Source organism: Sorghum bicolor, chromosome 7 (assembly GCF_000003195.3).
Source record: "Sorghum bicolor cultivar BTx623 chromosome 7, Sorghum_bicolor_NCBIv3, whole genome shotgun sequence".
Taxonomy (NCBI): domain Eukaryota; kingdom Viridiplantae; phylum Streptophyta; class Magnoliopsida; order Poales; family Poaceae; genus Sorghum; species Sorghum bicolor.
In genome coordinates, this window is record NC_012876.2 from 4,319,857 (window position 1) to 4,343,657 (window position 23,801).

The 23,801-nt window shown below is 40.5% G+C and overlaps 3 protein-coding genes across 3 annotated transcripts; 1 reads left to right on the forward strand and 2 right to left on the reverse strand.

The window, feature by feature from the left end:
- Positions 4,693-8,658, forward strand: LOC8076587 (O-methyltransferase MdmC). The gene is made up of 9 exons (XM_002443826.2): positions 4,693-5,061; positions 5,172-5,225; positions 5,852-5,935; positions 6,540-6,665; positions 7,166-7,233; positions 7,321-7,390; positions 7,624-7,689; positions 7,770-7,847; positions 8,023-8,658. Exons 1-9 carry the CDS (start codon positions 4,738-4,740, stop codon positions 8,071-8,073), a joined length of 921 nt encoding a protein of 306 aa, XP_002443871.1. The 5' UTR covers positions 4,693-4,737; the 3' UTR covers positions 8,074-8,658.
- LOC8067849 (monocopper oxidase-like protein SKU5) lies at positions 9,001-12,606 on the reverse strand. Its single transcript, XM_021465476.1, has 8 exons — positions 12,456-12,606; positions 11,693-11,963; positions 11,340-11,478; positions 10,683-11,046; positions 10,109-10,474; positions 9,909-9,987; positions 9,591-9,790; positions 9,001-9,498 (listed from the first exon to the last, which is right to left on the reverse strand). The coding sequence occupies exons 2-8, from the start codon at positions 11,948-11,950 to the stop codon at positions 9,387-9,389; spliced, it is 1,518 nt and encodes a 505-aa protein (XP_021321151.1). The 5' UTR covers positions 11,951-11,963; positions 12,456-12,606; the 3' UTR covers positions 9,001-9,386.
- Positions 17,465-22,630, reverse strand: LOC8076588 (transaldolase). The gene is made up of 13 exons (XM_002445024.2): positions 22,507-22,630; positions 22,260-22,368; positions 22,079-22,157; positions 21,889-21,964; positions 21,706-21,789; positions 21,485-21,589; positions 20,251-20,331; positions 20,100-20,164; positions 19,630-19,699; positions 19,478-19,555; positions 18,753-18,850; positions 18,519-18,654; positions 17,465-18,009 (listed from the first exon to the last, which is right to left on the reverse strand). Exons 1-13 carry the CDS (start codon positions 22,561-22,563, stop codon positions 17,863-17,865), a joined length of 1,185 nt encoding a protein of 394 aa, XP_002445069.1. The 5' UTR covers positions 22,564-22,630; the 3' UTR covers positions 17,465-17,862.

The window sequence follows — 23,801 nt, forward strand, 5'->3', positions numbered from 1 at the left end:
ATGGAGCTTCTCACCGGGAAAAGAGAAATAAAGTTAGAGAAACAACGAACGAGCACGGATTCGCGAAACAAATGGCGTGCCGGTGTAGAGAAGATTAAGACGAACCTTAGGGTGGTGACGGTTTTCGCGGAGGATGCCGGAGATGTCCGGAAACCCTCGCCGAAGGTTCGCCGGAAAAGTTCGTCGGGGAAGAGATCTAAAACTTCGGCGATGGATCTGCGGGGCTACGAGAGGCGGCTCGTTAAAGCGATCATACTTCTGGAATCAGCGCGTCGAGAGCTACGCCGGCATATATATAGGTCTAGGGTTTGGAATAGTTTTGAAATTTCTTAATTTCGGGATTTATAAAAGTCGTTTTTAGTTTAAAAATAATTCTAGAAAAAGCTGAAATCATTTTAAATCCCTGAAAAATATTTCTAAAATTCTAAAAACTAAAAGAAAACTTTTAGAGATATTTTGTGAGTTGATCAATCTAGATAAAGTTTTTGGTGTCCATGAAAAATAATTTTAGAGCGTCTAAAAATTATATTTTTGCTATAGGAAAATGGGAAAAAGTTCCGAAAAAGTTTTGGAAAATTCTCGGGAAGGATCGGACGGCGTCTAAACGTGTTTTTAAAATCTTAGCACACACAAAAACAATAAACTCAAGTAATAGACAAGCATCACATCAACGAAAGCCGACACAATTAATTCCAAAATATTTGAAAAGCACCATTTTTCTTCCATAAAAATATATAGAAATCTAAACTATTGTTGGCAAATTTTATCCACATATTAAAACCCTTTATTTTTTATTGATTTATAATAACAACCCAAAATAGAAATTTTGGGGTGTTATAGATCTACCCCACTTAACATGAATCTCGTCCCGAGATTTGAAGAAACTTGGGAGAAAGATAAAGCAGATCATCAAAGTTGTTTATAGACTTTCGACGAGATAAGATAATAGATTTTAGATTAACAAAGGTTGACATAGAAAGACAAAGATAAATATTATGGTGCTCACAATTTCCTTGATTCAAGATTTACGAGAGATGTGATGAAAGAACTAAAGACTACTAAAGTTGACAGGGATGTTAACAATTGATTGATGAAAGGATTAAAGATTTAATAAAGACAAGTATTGATCTCCATGATTCTTATCGAGCTTTATGACATGTGGTCAAGGGATTGAAGGTCAAGATATATTGGAAAGAAAGATATAAGGACGTTAAAAAAATAGATAAAGATTGATCATCGGGTCTTCACATTACAAGGTGTAAAGACAAGGAGCTAGGACTAGCAAAAGATGGTATCAAAGATAAAGATAGATCTTATAGTGCTCATAATTTATTTCATTCAAGATTTATGGGATTTAGGATAAAAATATTGAGAATTAGCCAAGTTTGATAGAGAAGACAAATATTAATCTTCCTAGTTATTTCAAGATCTTTGGTGTGAGATGATGAAAGGATTGTAGACTGACAGGGGTTGGTAGGAAGGACAAAGGTTGCTCTTTAAAATTGTTTTGAGATTTTATGAAATGTAATAACCATCAAAGATCGCAAAGGGTGATAAGAGAGATGAAGATTGATAACTGAAATGATAAAGAGAGATTAACAAGAAAGATAAAAATTGATGACAAAAATAATAGAGATGAAAGATGAAGATTGATCTTTAGTTCTTCGTGTCCTGAACCTAGGGAGACTTGAGATAGATGACGGTAGCGGACGCTACCCCACTCTGACAAAGTATGGCCTATCTTCGAGAACATATATGGGAACATCATCTTGTAGGAAAACTAGCTTAGAGGATTCTCCACTTTAAACACCACAGAACACCCTCCAAGTTAACAAGAATCTTGTCCTGAGTTTCGAGGAGGCAAGAGAGATAAACAAGAGACAATCTTCAAACTTCCTTTTGTTCAAGATATCAAGAGTGGTAGAGGATCTACCCCACTTAACAAGAATTTTGTTCCACTTGGAAACTATTGTTGAAGTCAGTACTTTCTCTAGGGCTTGCTGCTATTGGTGCATCCTTCATGTGTTGACTCCTCCATTAAGTTGAGATAAAGAAGAAGGCATCAAAAGGTAGAGTAGGTAAGCATGGTGTAAGAGAAAAGATAGTAGGACCAAGACTGATAAAAAAAGATTGGATTAGAGAGGACACTACCCCACTTAACATAGATCAAACTAAACCTCGAGAAGTCACATTATGATCCTCCTTCAGAACATGAGAACAAGGGTAACACACAAGTAACACAATAAGGAAGACAAGCATGTAACACATCAACGATACTACACGTACTTCTTCAACAATGGTAGTCATCCTAAAAGGCAAGTCCGAGATGATGAAGGGCCATCGATTTTTGAATAAAGCTAGTTTTGAAAACTTAAGTAAGACAACTAAACAAGAGCCAAGGAGATAAATAGAAATAGCTCAAAGGAAGCTATTCTAGGAGGGGATACAACATGACAAGGATGAAGAAATAGTCAGAATCAAAGGAAGGTATAAGAAAATAGTTTTATAGCAAAATAAGCTTTAGAAATCGACCAGTGCTATCTAGGCATACGTCCTACAGTCAACATTGCTCTGATACCATTCCTGTCACACCCTGGCATTTAAAATAAGACCAGAGTCGTCATATGTGTGCCCAGGAAGTCCACACATACAACAAAAGACTAGAAATATCAGAAACAATGTTATATATAGCGGAAAACATATTTATAATAACACTTACAAATATCAGAGTACGCAGAAACAGAAGCTAAACTTCTTAGGCTCCATTCTTCTCAGGGACGGTTGACTGAGGGCTCCGTACGCCAAGCACTTCTGATAAGCTTCTAGAAAACTCCATAGCATTCTTTGTTCTTCTTCTGAGCAGCACTTAACTACACACTGGGGGTGTGGGGGAAATAGCAAGGGTGAGTTCATGTCGAACTCAACAAGTACAGGTGGAAAGTATAATGACATGCAAGGCTTAATCAAAGAAAAAGCTGACACTGTTTAACTGCAGGTGAGCTTTTAAGTTGGTACACTTTTATTACAATTCTTTTATTAAAATAACCTATTACTAAATATGAGTGAAGCATCCCAACCCTTAATTAGATGAAAGTATATTAACAATATTATTACTCATCATTATAATTATTATTATTATTATTAAGATCTCCGAGGTAGCAACCTCGGATAGTAATTCGGGGTAGCAACCCCATTAAGGTTATGGGATAGCAATCCCAATTAAGAGCACAGGATAGCAATCCTGCCAACACGATAAGTTTTAGAAAGGACTATTCACCCTCCCTCTAGTCCGCCATCTCGACCCTTCAGCCACATCAGCAAAATGCTTAGGTGGCACTGCAATTAATGTCTATAGAAACCACAATTGTTTCTGCATTGGGAGTGCTCTAAGGGCATTCCCAATGCTAGAAACTACATATAGTTTCTATACCCATTAATTTTTATAGACACTATATATAGAAACTATGCTCCCAATGGATAGTTTCTATAGAATATTTTTATATCCAATCACATTCATTCTCTCTCCATTCTTAGCCAATCATATGACTTCATGTCTTGGATTTTGTGTAGACATGGTTTCTAACTTAGACCCAGTTTCTATGATTCTCTTCAATAACTACATTGCCACATCAGTAAAATACTTAGATGGCACTGCAATTAATGTCTATAGAAACCATGATAGTTTCTGCATTGGGAGTGTCCTAAGAGCACTCTCAATGCAGAAACCATTGTGGTTTCTATAGACATTAATTGCAGTGCTACCTAAGCATTTTGCTGATGTGGCAATGTAGTTATTGAAGAGAGAGAGTAAAAATCATAGAAACTAGGTCTAAGTTAGAAACCATGTCTACACAAAATCCAAGACATGAAGTGATATGATTGGCTAAGAATGGAGAGAGAATGAATGTGATTGGATATAAAAATATTCTATAGAAACTATCCATTGGGACCGTAATTTCTATATATATAGTGTCTATAGAAATTAATAGATATAAAAACTATATGTAGTTTCTAGCATTGTGAGTGCCCTAACAAACTAGAATGGAGGAAGTAGTATAGTAAACAATACATCGATACAGTCTTTCAGAGATATTCATATAAGAGCATCTCCAACAACTTGGTATTTCAACATGCTATCCTACCAAATTTGCTAAAAGCATAAAAATCCTCCTCCAACGACTCCTTATCTCAACTTGCTAAATTTCCCAAGTTGCTATCCAGAGGTTTCTACTGCCGAGATTTGTCAAGTTGCTATCCCAAGTTGCTATCCCGAACGCAACTTGTTGGAGACACATATTCTTTTACCAAGTGAGCGGGTCTCATCTGTCATCCTTTATTTTTACTAAGTGAGAATAGCAACTTATTGGAGACACATTCTTTTTTCTTTTGCTAAACAAATTAGCAACTTGCTATAACTTAAGATTTGACAAGTGAATTTTACCAAGTTGTTAGAGATGCGTTTGTGTAGTTGTTTTGAGGTGAGTGTGCATGTCCGTTGGACGTCCGTGTACTTGTGTAATTTGAAAGATTTTAATGCATACTTCACCATTAAATACGTTATTTACCTTTATATCTCATAATAATGTTTTTTTAGTCCGTATCCTAGTCCTAGGAATAGGCGAGCAACTTATATCACTGCCACGTGGGCCCTTCTGGCTGGGGAGCAAAACGGCTTCGCGTTATCCCAAAGAAACCAGTAGCGCGGGCGTGCGGTCACTGACGTGTGGGCCACGAAACATGTCGCCTCGCCTCGCCGCGGCCGCGGCCGCTTCCGCCCTTCCTCTCCCTCTTCCTCCGCCGGCGGTCGCCGCGCCTTCCCGCGCCCTCCGAGCTCTGGTCCTGTCCCCGGGCGCCGCCGCCGCCGTATCCTCCAGCCTGCGCCGCCGCGGCGCGCCAGCATGCCTCGTACGCCGCCTGTGCTCCTCCCACCACTCCTCCGCTGCGGCGGCGACGGCGGCGACGGCGGCGACGGCGGTGGAGGAGGCGCGGCGCGGGCGGAAGCAGCTCGGGATGACGCCGCCACTCTACGACTACCTCCTCGCCAACGTCCGCGAGCACCCCGTGCGCCACTCTCTCTATCTACCCGTTCCTGTTTGGAGCCAATTCGCCACTAATTTTGGGGGTCAGTCACGCTAGGTTCTGACTGAGTGCCCCGTCCTCGATGGTTCCAGATTCTACGGGAGCTTCGCGAGGAGACCGCGGCTATGAGAGGGAGCCAGATGCAGGTGCGTGGCAATGCATAGCATGATACCGATGAACTGTCGTACTACCCATTTTGCTGTTCCCGTCGACTTCGTTGCATAGATGAAGTGCTATGGTTCTGCAAGAATGTCACAGTAGTCTGTTCAAGTTCCAAAACTCGGAACGCCAAGCACCTCTGATGTAAAGTCGGTATTGCATTTGCAGTTCTTCAACGCTTGTCATTATCATTTAGTTCTCCAAATTGTCATGATAAGGCTGGCATTTGGTTGGACTATCGCACTGACGCTTCCACATTGCATTCTGCATATGCATGCAACGAACTGTACTGTACTGTAATTGTTTTGGTGGCATGCATTTAGTTGTTTCTACAAGTATATTTTTGGAAGTTATTATTAGGCAAAATACATGTATGCCTGTTGTTCTGCTGAGCCTACTGTTGGGATTAGTTGCAGTTTCTTGCTATTCCCTTGAATCACCTTGGTCTTCTTTTAGCATATCAAATATAATTTGCCTTTTGCAGTCTTTTCGCTGAAAATATTATGATGGTTTCTGTAGCTACTATACAGTTCAAATTTTGTGTATATTTTCAAGAAGCAAGCTAAAGAAAAGTGCCCATTGGCTGTCTAATATGGTGCCTTTGTCTTTGTAGGTTTCTCCCGCTCAGGCTCAGCTGTTGGCAATGCTTGTGCAAATTCTTGGGGCGAAGCGTTGCATTGAAGTTGGTGTGTTCACTGTATGTTAACTGATTACTTTACCATTTTGGATTTTCCTACCATCCACACCCAGTCAGAAAAACAAAACAATAGCAATCCACTTTTTCTTCGTGGAATTTGAGTGTTTTATGGCAAACTAGCAATGTTAAGGCCTACATCAGCTAAGCCTTGGCTTTCTAGAGTGGACAGCTTCCTTCAAATGTTGAGGAAATGTATAGACTTGCACATATAAAGCTTCCCATAGAATTGTTGATGTTATTAGCTACCATAAGAAGTATGGTGTTTGTGTCACTAAGCATATATGAGTGGGTAAAAATGTTCGTTGTGACAAACAAACAATTTGGTATGTCCTGTCTAGTGTTTAGCCATGAAATTTTCCATTGTATACGTTGCAGCATGTTGAAAGTATACTATATTTATAATCAAAGTAAATAGTAGTGCTGTAATGCTGAATCCTGCAACTTGCGTAAGCTTTCCTTCTTCTTTAATGGACAATAGGTTCATGTGTTGCAACGAAAAACATTCATCATACACCTTGTGGAAAACAACTTCATGTATACAGAAATTCCAAAATATTGCAAATCCCGTTGTCTGTGTCTTAGTGGTGCTTTCATCTTTGTATAGGGGTATTCATCATTAGCTGTTGCACTAGCCCTACCTGAATGTGGTCACTTGGTTGCTTGTGAGAGGGATGAAAGATGCCTAGAAGTTGCCAAGAAGTACTACCAACGTGCTGGTGTTGCACAGAAGGTAATTTATATTACTATTCACCTCTTATGCCTGAGATAGGAAGTTAAATCAAATGTGTATGGTCTTTAAGTCAGCTTGAGTTTTTTTTTTTGCATAACAAATTAAAGATGCTTAAAGTAGTCCAATAACCTTTTTTGTGCAAATTGGAAAATTATTCCAAGCAAAACTATTTTTCGTGCTCATTTATTTTATTTGTGATATCTGTTTCATTGTCCTCATATTTGTTTTACATTGTACTGGCTATTGAGTTCTGCACAGTAGTGAATGAAATTAGGAAAAAAAATGGGTAAACTGCATATTGCATCTGTTTCATTAGAAATCTAATCTTGATGATATTAAGCAGTAATTTTCTTTCATAACCATCTCTATTCATTTAAAGTTGAAAACACTGAGTATCTGGAACTGTCCTACAATTGTAATAATTAATATTATGTGGTAGAATCCATTTATGCTTTTGCGCTCTAAAATTTCTGTGCTGAGCAATGCATAAAAATTCATAGATTAATGTGAAACATGCTTTAGCTGCGGATTCTCTAAGATCACTACTTGATTGTGGCGAAGCTTCCAGGTATGCTGATAGTTTTTTATGATCCATCATCAACTAAGTAGCTCTTAAATTTCTATCTTCTAACCTTTACTTTTCCATCTTTTCTAGCTATGACTTCGCATTTGTTGATGCAGACAAGAAAATGTATGAGGAATATTTTGAGCTTCTACTAAAGCTGGTAAGATCGAGCATATGTTTCATCAATTGGATATATGTAAAACACATGCTGCTTTTTGTACCTTCCCCCATAATGTTTTCCCTTTTTAACTCTTCATGCCACTTATAATGTTTGAAGAAATCATTTTTAAGAACCTTTGTTATCTATATTGGTTTATAATTCATTTATATAAAATAGTAGCATTTATGGACTTATGTTGCTTTATGTGTTGAGAGTTCTGTTTTCTTCTATAGGTAAGAGTTGGTGGTTTAATTGTAATGGACAATGTCCTTTGGTATGGAAGGGTTGCTGATCCACTGGTCAGTTATAATGTCTTTTAGATTTACACAAGTTATGTTATATGGTACACATCATATTTAGCACATCTGGCTTTTTTCAGGTTGATGACCCAAAGACAATCAGTATAAGGAACTTCAATAAGAAAGTTTTGGAGGACAAGCGTGTTGATATCAGCATGGTATTCTTTTCCCTCCTTGTTATATTTTGTTATTTGGTGAATTGCATTTTCATAGGATCTTTGAAAAGCCTGCACAGTTTTCTGTCGTTCAGAATATTGTGATTTGTAGCAGTACTGCAACATCAGCATGCTACATTTACTGACAATGGCATTATTTTATTTGGGACACTTGCAGGTGCCTATTGGAGATGGGATGACAATTTGCCGGAAGCTAGTAGATACTTGACTTCACAACGTTTTATGTAGATGTAGAAAACTTCTTACCAAGGTCAAGCCTTGAAAGATCAAACTGACATGGGTTAATCAAGTAAAAAGGATTATAGGCGATGAACCTCTTGACATTGACAATATCTACAGGCGCAGCTAGTGGCCTGGGCTCTACTAACCACAATGGTAGAAACAGGTGCTGCAATATCCATTAGATATCGATTGCTGGAACACCAGCTTGGCTATTTTTCCTGAATTGACTTTTTGCTGCTTAGAACGCTTAGGTGAGCATGTCCTGCAGATAGTATAACCTGAACTCCTCAAGTACAAAACCAGCATGTTGCTCTGGTGTTTTGTTGTTAGACCAGTTTTCATAGGCATCTATATCTTTCTGGAGGACAACTCAATGAACCACATGCTGGGAACTGCGAGCAGATGGCATGTACTTTTACTGTAGCAGTGTGCTGTGTACCAATCCACGTGATTTCGATCATTGGTATTCCTGAAGCTTGCTTTGCATGCTCTAAAATGTAATGGACACGTGAAATTTTCATGTTTAGGCCAGTGATTGAAAAATCTTGCTAAATTATTGATGATCTGTGAACTGAACGGCTGGTTGCAATTGCTCAAACAAATCTAGTGTGGTTTGCTCTTTTCTCTACAGGTATTAAGCGTGGCCCATAGAAGATTAATTTTTTTGTTACTGGTATTTGAATCACGAGCAAGCTACAATTGCATGGGTTCACATATTTACGTCCACCTTTGTGTAAACTCTGACAAACTAATGAAGGCACAATGTTTCACGTGGGCAATAAGAATACTGCACCAGTACAAATTTATTGATATTGTTTTGCTTTTTGTACGTTTGCTGCAATCTGTTAGTCTTGATGGAGTTTACCTGGGTTGCGAGTGGTTCGTGTCAAAATGAAGTTCAGATTCAAAGATATCTTGTGAAGCAGCAATAATGCCAGGCGACTATGCCTTCATCATATAATGTGAAAATGCCAGTTAAGCAACGAGACATGAAACTGTTAACTTCAGGACAAACTCCTTGCCCAAAAAAAAAAATAAAAAATATATAAAAAAAAAACTCAGGACAAACTGCGGCGATACAAATCAGAACACGCACTGGGTTTTGTTAAATTCTCACTTAAGTATCATGCTTCTTGCCTTTTCCACAAACATCATTTCAAGTTGTCCTACACTATCAACCAGCTTGAGAGTCATCACCAGATCCTATCTCCACAAATTACCCTATGCTGAACTTGTAAGGTAGATGTTTCAATGTTCTATTTCTTCTACGCAAAAATCTAGCAAAAAACTTTGAAAGAATCAACTGAAGATCACAGCTGCGACGACCAGCATCATGGTTGCGAGGAGTTTGTAGCTCCATCCAGCATCTCCTTGCGCCGACGACTTGCTGTTTGACTCATGAACCTGTGGCCTGCAGGGTTTTTGGAGCAGGATGTGAGTTGCAGGTCAAGAACAGTAAAATATAACACTGCATTAGGTGAAAAGAGACATGCTGAGACATACTTTTGCCTCTCCTTCAGTAGACCACAGTACAGGGCATTATCCGGGATGACCATTTCAGTGATGTTGTAGCCCAGTGGATCAGCAACCTTCACATAGACCTCCTGCCCTCTGTACCAGTTATCCAGCTTTTCAGCACGCAGATTCCAGATACCAACATTGTCAAGTGAGACTAGGACCGCAGTCCAGCCCCCGGGGAAGGCCTGTTTGTCATTGCAAATATTCAGAAATTTGTGTTCTTCAGAATTACCAATGGAACAGCTAATGTGAAGTACAGAACTTTTGGCACATTATCAGATGTGTCTTGGAAAGGTTGTATACCTGAGTGGTGCAACGAGAGATGGCATCCCACTTGTTGTATTCATTCCTCCTGTCTGGTGTCCACTCGCCATAATTCATCCTGAAATTTCATCAAAAAAATAATTCATCCTGAAATTCACAGGAAGGTGGTGTTCTTTTCAGATGTTCACAGGCTGATATACATTGGTTAAAACTGAAGATTGTGACGGTTCAGCACGTACCCAACAACAAAGAATGAGTAGCCATCAAGATGGTAGGTCTGGACATCAGTGTCATTGTTCTGGAAAACGATCTCTAGGAAACCCTTGTAGGATGCGTTCAGCACAGATGAAGCTATCCTTGCTGGAGCATTGCTGGGCATTGCAGGGAAGTCAGCTGTGTAGACTCCAGTTAGGTTATGGAGGTCAGCAAGCCTCAGTGGTGTCTCTGGAGGAGAGTATGACACCCTGTTGATAGTCCTCCGACGCTTTCCATTGATGCTCAAGGGTTGCTCGTTCTTGAGAACAAAGGTCTGAGTGATGTTGATCGATCCATAGTGGAATGATCCCTGTGGGTTTGGACGAGCAGCACCAGCGCTTGTGTTCATTCTGAAACAACAATAATATCAATGGCTCTTGATGGAGAACATATGGATATCATTATAACAAATATAGAAAAACAAATGACAACTTCAAATACAGGAGAACAATCAGTTAAGCTAAATGAAAATCAGAGTCCACCTTAACACAAGATCAGAAATGAATTTCCATGCCAAGAACTGAAGAACGTAATACTGTACTCTTGTGAACATAATACCTGATGGACCTTGCCTGGTTCATGGAGTAGTACTTGTCATAGTGATCATTTGGAGCATCAGGGAGGCTGCCAGAAGCCCTGCCCTTGGAGTTTGAGTACTGAAGAATGGCTACACCAGCTACTTCATGCCATCTAGGATTGCTAAACCTTGGGCTCGCCACAATGTAGTAGTCGGTGCTTGCATTCTGATCCATGGTTACCAAGAAAGAGTAAGACTGTCCCACATGGATGTCTAGGTTGGTGTAGTTCTGCTGATTGGTATAGGTTCCTTCAGTCTCTACCAGACGCATGTTGTGATTCTGGATCCTGAAGTTGAGGCTAGTTGAGATGCCAACATTGTGGACACGGAAGCGATATGTTTTGCCTGTTACAAGTATTCAGAGCATCAGACTTCACGTGACTCATGATACATATGGTGGTGTTATAGTAATGCAGATAAAGATTGACTGCTAAGCTGCATTCCTACTTCCACTCATTTCCACTTCACATCAGTGACTGATAAAATCCAACCTTTTGTGCTACCAAAGTAAGAGATGTTTGAAATATAACTAGCATACAAACATAACTTCGAGCATTCAGCATGGGTGTATGATTCTATTTTATAAAAATTGCACATAGAGCTGCAAATTTGCAAGTAAAAGTTTGACCAAAGCCAACCTGGCTCAACTCCAACAGTTTCATACTGAAGGCCATCCGGAACCAGTGCACTGTCATATCTGTAAGGTGCCCTTCCATTAATCAGAATGCCATCTGGTGCCCCTAGATCCTGACCGTCATCTAGCATGTTCCTTAGTTCCTACATGGGATAGAATACTCAAATTACAAGAAGAATATGCAAAAGCTTATTCAACTACCAAGCTAAATACTGTGCAACAACTCCATTTTCAGTGAAAATCGAGATCATTGTGCCACCAAAGATCAAGAAAGTGCAATATTTTCCCCGACTATCTCAGAAACAAATAGATAAACCATCCAGATTGCATTAACAGGCACAAAAACAAAGCTCTTACAACGTGGCTCTTGGTGTACCAATCCCCAATGAACAGGGTGATATCGCCATGAGGGTGGTCGAAGGGGAGGGGCACGGTTGCACGATTGTTGACAGTGATAGGGCCAAACCCGCCGGCAGCTCGCTGGAGGCCGAGCGACGGGAAGTAGAAGAAACTGCCGATCTGGTCCTTGAGCTGGAACTCGTAGGTCCAGTTCCATCCCGGAGGTATGGGGCAGTTGGTGCCCATCACGCCGTCCTGCCACGAGTTCATCCTCATCTGGATTCCGTCCCTGCCATTCCCATGGAAAAGAGATAAGTGAGCAAACTAGTTCAGTTGCCAATTGCCAGAGGAGAAAATTGGCGCCAATGAGTTCAGTTTTTGAAAAAAAAAGGAATTGCAAAAGCAACCCTCAGGTATTAAGCATTTCAATCATGTTTCCAAGGATGGTCTAACATCTGCAAATTTATTTGGTAGTAAAAAGTGATATGATAATCTATAAGGAGATAGCATGGCTAGAAAATGTTATGCAGATTTTATTTGGTACAGATGTAATTCAAGAACACAGATATATCTAAAAATAATAGAAACCGTTGCATCTTCAGTCACTAGAGCAAATACTAACATTTTGCTACATGACTATAGTATTTTTATTGCAGACGGATAATTTCGGTTTATCAAGGTGGGCATCGTGCTCGCCTAAGACGAAAGACTTGTGTAAATCACTTTTTTCTGAGGTGGTTCGAGGGCCTACCTACAAAAATCCATTAAAAAGAAAACCCACCAGCGAGATTGTTTCAGAGCCCGCCTGCTCTGTGCGGGCCCCACCACCACTGCAGGCCTCCCCTGCACACTGCAGCTGGATCCACCTCCTCCGAGCGCTGTTGTAGCCGGATCTAGCTCCTCCAAGCGTCGATGCAAACAGGAGAGGCCTCCCCGCACGTCCCGCCGGTGGATCTAGCCCCCACGCGAGCCGTCACCACTAGGATCTGGCTCCTCACATGCTAGAGGGAGGAGAGAGACAACTCCCGCGCCATGCCATCATCAGATTTGGCCTCCCTGCACCATGCCACTACTAGGTCCGACCTCCCCGGGCGGCACACCGTAGGAGGGGGAGAGGAGAGAGGGTGGCGCCGAGGTATGCCACCGTCAAGGCAGCAACCCGGCTGCCACGAGAGGCAAGGCCGCGCCCGCGTGGAGCGCGTGGCACCCCACCACCCTTCGTTGTGCGCTGAGAAGAGGTGTCGTGGATTTGACCTCTGCCGCCCTCCGCCTGCGAGCTCGCAAAGAGGTGAAGAAAGAAGAAGAGGCGTTGACGGCTGAGTGAGAGAGAGAGAGAGTGGGGATTGTAGGTGGGCTAGGATTTCATTTCATTTATATACTATGGCCTGCTTACGGGCTTGCGGTGGTTTTTTTTCTAATTTTTTGTAGGCTTGGTCATATTAACCCAAGCGGGCCTTTTAGGTTTTCCAACTTCGAAATTAGTCTCCATTTTTTGAAATTAATTGTAGTAGGTGGTTATTTTTTTACTGCTCTCGTAAATCTATTTACGAGACGTTTAATCGTGACTGCTTCGATAAATAAAAATAACCGTGTTCAAAAATCATCAACCATTTTATGAGGCAGTTGGATTTTGCAACCGACACGATTAATATTTAGGTGGTGTCTTGTAAAATCATTTTTTTAGTGGTGGTATGAACTATCTGGATATAAATAAATGTTATGATGCCGCACAGATGCATGCACCTGAACCAATCTGCTGGAAAAAACATGATATTCCTGTCCGTATATGCCTATATGTCATGATCAATTAAGCCCATAAATGTCTCAAATGCACTACGCAAAATATGGCACGTTTTATGGCAAATATAGGAAGGCAAAGAGGAAGCGCAGAAATGGAAGTGCAGGCCCATCAGAGATGGAAGGAAACCATAGATTTGGCTACTGACATAATTTGACTCGTCAAGTTTTTTTTTTTAATTTGGTATAAAATGAAAATGCATGTGTGGAATAAAAAAAAATCCCAAGAAACTAATTTTGCTTCACGTGATAGGACTACTACTACTACTTAAGATCGACTGCATCAAAATGAAGTGATCAGAGAGGCAAGAGGCATCATCAGTAGTAAGTAAGTACCAGGTGATGAGGAGGGGCTCGTCAAGGTTGTTCTGGACGTTCACCCTCACGTTCTGGTTCGTCGTCACGTTCAAGAGAGGACCCGGGAACTGGTTGTTTATCCCAATCACCTGAAGAGAGAAAAAAAATGCGTGTTCTCAGAATTTTTGCGTCTCATCAAGCCCTGCCATAACCCACATGACGAAACTCCTCTACTGTATTAAAAACCAAAAAAAATGACAAAAAAACAGAGTACAAGATCTCAGTATCTCATATTGATTGTTTGCCAAAAAAACAAAATGAACCTTTGGGCTTTGAAATGGTTCATTCACAAAGGAGAGATCTTTAGACAGGCACACACAGCGCAAGAAATCTTTCGGCCATGCGCCACAAAAATCAAGTAAAATTTCGCCAAAAAAAAAAAGGTCTGAAGAACACATATCACGACCAAAAAAGAGTGTCCTTGCAGCATCAACGGCGGATTTAATTTGTTTTCGGAGGAGCCCGAGCGTTTCGAAACGTTTACAAGACAACGAAATCGCAAACGAAGCGACCACGATGAAGATCGTTTCGACGAAACTGCTCGCGCGAAGAAGAGAAAATAAAGTAAAGGATGCGTTTTTGAGACAAGCACACGTCGATCGAACCAACGAACAAACGTCCGCCAAAAATCAATCAAAACATCTAAAAAGACATATATGGCGATTCTTTTTTTTCTTCCCGAAAGATCAAGATCTTACGAAGCCAAGAGGCGTAAAAAGAAAATACAGAGCGAAGAAAAAAGAACACGTAAAATTTTCAAGCAAATCGAAAACTTTTTTTTTCCGGTAGAAATCAAGAACTTTCAGACAGCAGAGACACAAGAACAGAGAGAAACAGAGGTGGTGGCGACAAGAAGTACGCGCCTTCTGCGCGGGGCCGAGGGGCTCCACGGTGAGGTACGCCACCTCCCAGCGCACCTCCGCCGTCGCCGCCGCGGCCACGACGGCCGCGAGCACCACGGCGACCGTCATCGCCGCCGCCGCCATGGGATGGTTCTCTCGCTTCTCCTGCGCTAGTTGTGGCGTGCGCGCCGCGCTCTACCAACTCCCTCCCTCTCGTACGTCCTGCGTACTCTCTCGTCTGCGCCGAGCCCTGCTTTGCCTTGCCAAGGGGGGTTTTTGGCCTCTCTCCCTCTCTCTTCTCTCTCGTGGTGTGGGGTTTTTGTTGCTGGGGGTATAAAAAAGCGGAAAAAGAAGGGACGGAGAGCAGAGGAGAGATAAAAAAGCAAATGTAGAGAGACACAAAACCAGCATATGAATGTATGTATCAGCAAAAGGAACTCTCACTAGAGATGTCATGCCATCTCTTTATTTATGGCTAGAGATATATGATATGTGCGTGGTGGTTTGGGTTTTGAATTAATTGTTGTGCAACAAAAAAGGTAGGGCAAGAGGTGTGTTTGGATGGTCCGTGGAGGATCCATCGGTCCAGATTAGGCGTGTTAGTTGCCACCTCGGAGAAACGCATTTGCGGAGCTCGGTGAGTATAACACAACGTGCTTTTATGGGATAAGTCGGTTATGTATGTAGCATGCGTTTATGGTAAAGACGGTTACATATACGCGTACGGTTGTTGTACGTGTTGTCATATGTGATGTAGTAACGTCAATATGCCTTGTACGTATTATGTTCTTATAGTTTGATGGTGAACATTGACTTAGAGCAGCTCGAGCAATTCGACTAGTCCTTATCATATTCAGAAAAAATATATAGATGGTCATGTGTATGCAAAGGTAGTAAAAAAATTGGTTACGATGGTAAGGCAACATGTTGTTTTTACACAAATGTCCTTGCTTAAGAGTGCTCATTTTTCTTTTGGAAGAGGATATCACAAAGTTGCATTTTTATTTATGGCTAAGGATAATGGTAATAATTACAAAATAACAAATGTATGATATTGTTTGTGGGTTTGAATCAAATGATGCGCCACGATATCTCAAGTCATGTTTACAGCTTTTCTAGTGAGTATTAATGGTCAAATTGATCATGGAGCTACCATCTCATCAGAAAACGACACTAACAACAGAGTGTGTATATTTTATCATATTTATATATTTATAACAATATACCTAATCTAACTAATCCTTATTACATAAAACACTATATGGGCTATGAATGTGCAAAGATGGTAATAAATTAACTACCTCGACACTACATGGTGGGTCATGTATGTGAAAAGACAGTAACAAGTTGGTTACGTCGATGTAGCAATAGTAAAAATGACATGACGCTTTACACAAATATCCTTACCTAGGAATGCTCATCTTCTATTAGAGAAGAGGGATTTGCAAGAGCAATTATGAATGAACAGAAAATTTCAAATGTGCCTTTTATTTATTTACTGCTAAGGATAATATAATACAGATATTGCAAGTCGTGTATAGGGTCTTTCAAGCCAGTGTCAGTAGAAAGGATAGATATCACTGGTGGAGCTACGTTAGGGCCATAGGGGGCCATGGCCCCTCTTTGTCGTACATCAAGTTTCATGGTCTCATGTGCAAGTGCAAGTATATTTTCACATCGTTTACTGGCATAGTTGTTTTTTTACTACTGACTAGATGCCCGATGCATGCAAGCTTGTTAGCTATAGTGTCATGCTTGCCTGTAGCAGTGTGTTCTTGAGGCCCGTTTGGCCCCTGCTTGCTTTGAGCGTTAGCTCCACCAATGAACCACCGGCTTTAGGGGTATTCATGTGCAAGTGCATGTATATTTCACACTATCTATTAGCATACTCCCTTTGTCCTCTAATATAGTACATTCTATAAATATTAAAATAAATTAAGAGAAAACATAAAAAAACACATGTACCCTCATTTTATTTCCTAATCAAACGTTATCATCAACTTGATTAATGGTGATTAACTGATAAATATAAAGTATTTAATATAAAAATGAGTTTTGTAGAATGTATCATATTTTAGAATAAATTTTGAATGTTAAAATAAACTATATTACAGGATTGAGGAAAGAGCTACATGCATAGTAGTTTTGTTTGTTACTACTGATTGTGCCTGTTGCATGCAAGCTTGCTAGCCATGATGCCACGTTTGCCTATAGCAGTACGTTATTGAGGCCCGTTTAGACCCTGCTTGCTTTGATGTTAGTTTGCCTATAAGAGAAAAAATACACTAATAAAATTTGGGGTTAGTTAACTTTCACGACTTGAGAGGACGTTTACAAGGCAAAAAAAATTGAAACAAAATTACAAGGCAAAAAAAAAAAACGCAAACTCCACAAGAAGGAAACTAAACGCTACGAGCAAAGAAAGATGGGTGTCGAAATTGAAATATAGATGAAAAGCCAAAAATGAGAAATATTTTTGGCTCCTCCGTCCACCGGTTCATTGCTTGCTCCACCCACCGTATCAGCGTGAACCACCGGCCTGCCCTGCCGACCTTCATCGACAAACTTTGACCAAACAATAGGTTACACCTCCTTCTAATCCGCATATACCACCTACCAATCGCTTACTTACACACACATAACAATAAAAACAGGCCAAGTAACAGAAGCATATGGTAAATTCATACATTCAGCATGATGCTTCACAACAGAGTTTTGATGTTAGGTGGGCGATTGTATCTTGAAAACATGAACTTGGCTAACTAGCATAGAATGGCTTTTGATAGCAGACAGATAATCATGTAACTGCAGCTTAGGTGGTGTTGGAATAGTTGGATGGAGGATTCTCATGGAACAACATTGGCACATTGGCACATTGCCACCTGAACCAAGAAGCTGTTTGGTAGCAGTACCAGGACATTTGAAGATGCAGGGAATATCAGGAGACAGGTTCTCATCAGTTTAGTACATCGTTTGAATCACAAAAACACAATACACAATGCAAGTTCACGAAAACACTGAAGCGCCCCTTGTAGGATCCAAAAGAAGAAGCAAAACGTCTTTTGCACAGCATTGTGGGACTGCCAGGCAAATCACATTGGAGAACCAGTGGCAAGCAAGCGAAGTGTTGTTCCCTTGCCGGTTGTTATTGCTCTCTGTTGGAACTGAAAACTGTGGCGCGGCAAGGCGTTATTAAACATTGGGAGGTGGCCAGATCTTCCCGAAGAGCTCCTCAACGCGGCGTGCTTGGTTCACATATCCCTCTAGTCCTGAAGCAAGCAGTTCTTCAGCAGCTGGCCCCATCGCAGCTGATAGGCTCAACTGGTCCCACTTCACAAGCTGCAAACACCATTTATCGGAAATGAACAATCAATCAGCATAAAGATACAAGATTAAAAAAAAGTAGAGAACTGATCAGTTTTTTTTTCTTTTCTTGGCTTTATTTTATCTTGATTAAGGTTGGCACTTATCAGAGACTTTTATTTTCATCAGACTAGCAGGGAGTCATTCTCATTCATCAATTCTGGAAACAGAGTTTTCCCTTGCAGAGAGTTCTATAAAAGGATCCTACAGATATGTCCTGGTCCTTCTACACAACTCTCTGCTACCATATCTCTCTATATTCGTCTAGCGGAAATGCACAAGCCTGGTGAAGACAATATAAATTGACATACAACATCACACTTGCAATGGTTCCTATTGGGAACAATTAGTGGAGTACTCAAAGGTGCCCTTTTAAAAAAAATCTAAACAATGCATGATTACTGATCATCATTAAGTTATTTGCCAATTAAGCGGTTCAGAACTTCAGATATGTGAATTTGGAACAAATCCATGAGTGCACGAACCTCCTCTTCAGTGAAGTTGTACGTCTTGCCAATAGCAGGGGTCAACTTTGGGACATAACCGTACTTCACATCAGGATCGGTGACAGATTCTTCCAGAGACTGCAATATCTTCAGTGGTGCGATGATGTAATCAATCCTACATTTAAGAAACATTAGTTCCATGTTAGTGACAATGACTTGTGAATTTGTATCCAATATCCAGCAAAAACAAGTAATACAACAACAAAAAATTACCCCAGAAGGCTAAATACGTCCTGCTTGTTCCGTATGGCAGCAACCATCAACTTTGTTTTGTACCCATTTCTGTGAATATAGGCATATACTTTCTTCGCCTGGATTATAACCCACAAATATATGAAGTTATAAACTCTAGCTTAGTAGCAGAAATTGCAAGTGTACAGCTCATCTATAAGAAGTAACTCCCTTATTGATGACTACCTTAATACTAAGCACCATAGTTATCCACCTATGTTAGTCTTGTTAATTACTCACTTATACTGCATTACCGTAAGGAAACTAAAATACCAACACATTATCTGCTGATATTAATCAAATGATGTATTAGAGATATGTATAGTGTAACACATGTATATCATGTTACTTGTACCTCCAAGTTGTATCTGATATCTATATATATGAAAGTCCCCCCCCCCCCCAAAAAAAAAAAAGGCATGAGGTGTTTCCCTAATTCTCTACATGATATGGGATGATAAAAAATGACAAACGCTAAAATTGACTCAAAGATAACTCAAAATTACTTCCTGACAGCTGAGTAGAAGAACTCCCAATCTATTCCTTTGTTTTTTAGCTTAATAGACAGGCAGCAAGCACAAAAACTACTGTAAGTCAGTAAAGTTGCAGGTTGAAGCTCCTGTTTCCAGACATTTGATTCTTCAAATTTCTTTTATGTTGATATAATCGTGCATAAGTAACTAAAAGATAAAAGAACTGAAACTAACCAAAGCAAGCCCTGCATCTTCTCCCTTCTTCAGAGCCTCATCTATCTCTGGATCACCAGAGTGATTCCTTGCCCAATCCTGGGTAGTTTGTGGTTAGCACAACATACTGTTTTAGAAGAGAGTCATGGTAAAAGATGGCTTGATAAATTTACCCGCAACCGCCCCACAAATATCTGTACAACAGATGCACCAGCTTGTGCTGCCGCTGCTGCTTGTGCGAAACTGGGCAAGAATGGTCAGCCACAAAACAAAAGATGTATATAAGCTCCAAGTTATTTTTCATCTTATATAAAACTGTAAAGTAAAGGGCCAAACTTGCACTATAGCAGGTGCTTTAGTTCCAAACTTGTTCTTCCTGATTAACAGTAAGCCTGAATAATTATTATCCACAAGATGAACTCAACAGAATACCACTCCATGTAAAAGCATAATATGAAAATCCAAGCAGATTGCCAATAGCTTGTTTTCATGCTCCACTTTAAAGAAGGGGGTACTGCTAAGCACCCAAATATTGTAACATAAAAATGTTGCGAAGTGGGGGGAAAATGTCCATATAGTACCCTGCTCTAACCATTAAGCTATAGAATAAGGAGCAAATTATACAAAATGTTTTGTATATTACCTGTAAACAAATGTTAGATGTGTTTGAACTCCTTCAGATTCAAGCAACCTTGAGGCCTCTATGCCCTGATGATAAACAAGTTGGAAGCAAAAATTTATCGAGACAGAAGGTACAACAAGGCAGAACTTAGAGTAGTGCATTGCATACTTACTTGCCATGTAGCAGGAATTTTGAATAACAGGCGGTCAGTTGAGACATCATGCTGGTTGTATAGATTCAACAGTTCATGCACCTAAATATACAAAGATACGAGTTTTAAGGAAATTGTGACTGATAAGCGCAGACGTTTTTCAGTAAAAAAGGAGAAGAAGCACAGATATTTTTCTCAAAGCATATCCAATAGCCATGCTTAGTCACAAGCATCAGCAACAAGGTCAAGGATAAGAACAATCTTTGAGTACAATTACTCAGATAGCAAATATCTTGATATGCCCGTATCCTTGTGCTGAGGTTTAGGAACAGTTATTTAAACATTAAGTCGCCATTTCTGTTAAATTGTAAAAAGTGTGATCTGTATGATAATGAGAATGTGAATAAAAAAAATGTGTGCAACTGGTAGAAATCAGTAATATTGATTGCTATGATGGTAGCATAGAGATGTTGAACTTTTTTTTAAAAAAAAGTGAGGTGTCGAATTGTTGATAATATGAGCATGAGAGAATTTGACTGTCTGATGACTAAAATGTGTTCAAAGGTCGCTCAAGAGTTTAAAAAATGCATATTTGAAGTCTCAGAAATATTGTTCTGTCAGAAATCACAACTTTATACTGCACGTCTGCACTGTACAATTGTATATCAAGCAAACAGCTAGTGTTTTGTTCGTTGCCAGCTGTAGCCCATCAGAGCCAGACAAGTGCTTGTTCCATGAAAAATTATTGATCAAATTTACTAGTACGATAATTTGATCAAAGTAAGGTTATAACTAAGAGGTGTTCGATAGACATATAAATAACTTAGTAATAAGAGTACTAATCCATATGTCCATACTAGTGTCATGCAGCTAAATATATCCCTGCTATCTTACATCTATTGGCCCACTTTGGGAGTTATGCCACAAATAAGTCTTCTTTCTATCTTGACAGTACTGAACTATCCTTGTGCATATTTGCATATGAAACACTAGCATTGGTAACATAAAAGAATATGCTGGAACAAAATATTGTTGCTATCACCATTGTTTTTTGTGTGCATTGGAGTGTTACATTGCAGGTTGAACTGCAGATGCCAAGAAAGCTGACATACAGACATTGCTAGAAAGAACTTCTTAACCGTTTTCTGTTAACAAACTATAATGCTAACAGAAGGTCCATACAATTATTAATAATTGCAGATATGCACCAAATTCCATTCAAGCAATACGAAAAGAGAAAAATAAAACCTCATACCCTGTGGATAATGCCCTGGGTGTCATAAGCCAACCGAGCATCTATTTCAGTCGAAACGCGTCCAGGGACTTGATGAGCTAGTTCAGCGCCAACGTTTGCCAGAGCCTGCGAAAGTTCTTCCCGATTCAGCCCCTCAGATGCACAGAATCCCCCACATTGCCTAGCTATCATATCAGTCTATCACAGTAGTAACAGCGAAATCTGATATGAAACATGCAGACCTTGGTGAGGTAACAGGACATCCTGTCCTCAGGCTTCTCCAATGCGTTACACTCACCATCTGCCAGCGCAGTATCTATCGCACTCTGCAACAACCAAACAGCCCCAACAAACATGAACCATGTCATTCTTGCACTGCAGGATTAATTCAATAGCTGAACATTCGAATCGCGACAGCTTCTCACCTTGAACTTGGTGTCTGGGAGCCCAGCGATTCCAAGCAGCAGCGACGAGCTCACCGTGGCTGCCGTGGGTGCGAACCTGCGATTGTTCATAACAGCACAATGCGCCAGCCTCGGTCAACCCACCCACCAAATGTCCAAATCCAATGGGGCAACAAGACACAAAAACAAGGCAGGAAGACTGTTACAGTACCTCTCGAAATCATCGAACACGACGGTGTCCGGCACGATCTCGCTGAAGCCGGCCACCGCGTCGAGCTCAGTGACGACCTCTGCGCCGAAACAGAGCGAATCGGGAGTCAGGAAAGTCGAAAGCTACACGTCACGAGAAGCCGCAGGACAGGACACTGATTGGGGGCCAAGAGGAGCAGTACCGCTGACCGGGGACGTGGGTGCGTTGCCAGCGGCGGCCGCCGCGGCGAGAGGCGGCCTCCGGAGGCTGAAAGTCGCAGGCTTTGCCGACCGCGAAGTCAACCTGACCACCTGAAGCAACGACCAAGAACAGGTGAAACAGGGGGAGATGACCAGGTGGCTACGGTGGCGGCGAGCGGCCGAACTGCGCGAATGGGAGCTTGCTGGAGAGGATCAGAGGAGGGGAGACGGGTAGAGAGGGTGTAGTACCTGACGGGAGGCCGGGACGAGGGAGGAGGAGGTGGGCGTGGAGATGGAGAGCGCCATGGGAGTTGGGATCGGAGCCGGTGGACTCTGGAAGTGAAGAGGAGATGCGGAGTGAAAGAAGAGCGATGCTAGGATCCGGAGATAACTAGAATTAATTAATTTTCTGTGCAATGACCAGATTGACCTTTAAATGTTAAAGAAACTCTCATTTCAACCTAATAGGATTTTCATGTTGCGTTCTAATATTGTTCAAAACTTGGGTAGATGTGAATTATCTATGTAATGAGACTGGAACATGAAAGCTTGGAATGCAGTAATTTCATAAAAAAAAAGGTACTAGAATGGTCTAATTTCATAGAAAAATGTAAATATAGGGAAAATATGTGTTCTAAGTAGAGCAATGGTTCATAAAATGTCTCTTCCGTGCACTTTCACTAAAAGTTAGAATTAAATTTATACGGCATGCTTCTAGTAGGTTATTGTCTTAAATATGAGACAATGAGAAGCAATACTCCAAGCATATAAATATGACAAGTTGACAACAGGTTATTGTATTTAGATATTTTTGGTGGAACTCTGAACAGTGATGCAGGTTCCTAATTTACCGTTTTACTTTAGTTTCTAGTTCAATTCTTCTTCTCAAGGGTGAGTTTGGTAGAGATATTCTCGCATAAACGTTTGAGATTCAGATTATTCTTAGAAACGTTTCTTCAAGTGAATCAGAATCGCTTTCTCAAATCGTTTGGCAAGTCGATCCGATTCTGATTCTAGAAGGGTGGCAGAAATCATTAGTTTGCCAGAAAAAAATCATAAAAATATATAAGTTTTATAAAAAGTATTATTGGCAAAATATCAAATCAAATCAAAAAGCAACCAATTTAAATTAGTTTCACTTAAAGATGATCACTAGAAATATTTCTAGACTATATGGGAGGTAGGAACGTGTTAAACAAAATCTAGAGAAACTACTCTAGTGGTGATTTTGATCTCTAGTAAAAAAAGAGAGAATCACTACAAACATTTCTACGTATCTAAAGAGAATCGGAACCGATTCTTGCATCCAAAATTGACACCAATTTGCTTTACTCATGTAGTCGTGCCAATCGTCGTTGGATAGAAAGTTTAAGATTTGTTCATAAAAATGCAATGCTAGTATACATCGGTAGAAAGCTGTGGGCAGATTGGTAATTTGAACCTTGTCTCTCCGTGCAGCCAGTGGGGTTTTGTCGATCCCATGTGCCGAGGCTTCGATAACACCGAGGGGACGTTGAGAGTGACATGTGCATAGTACACGGAAA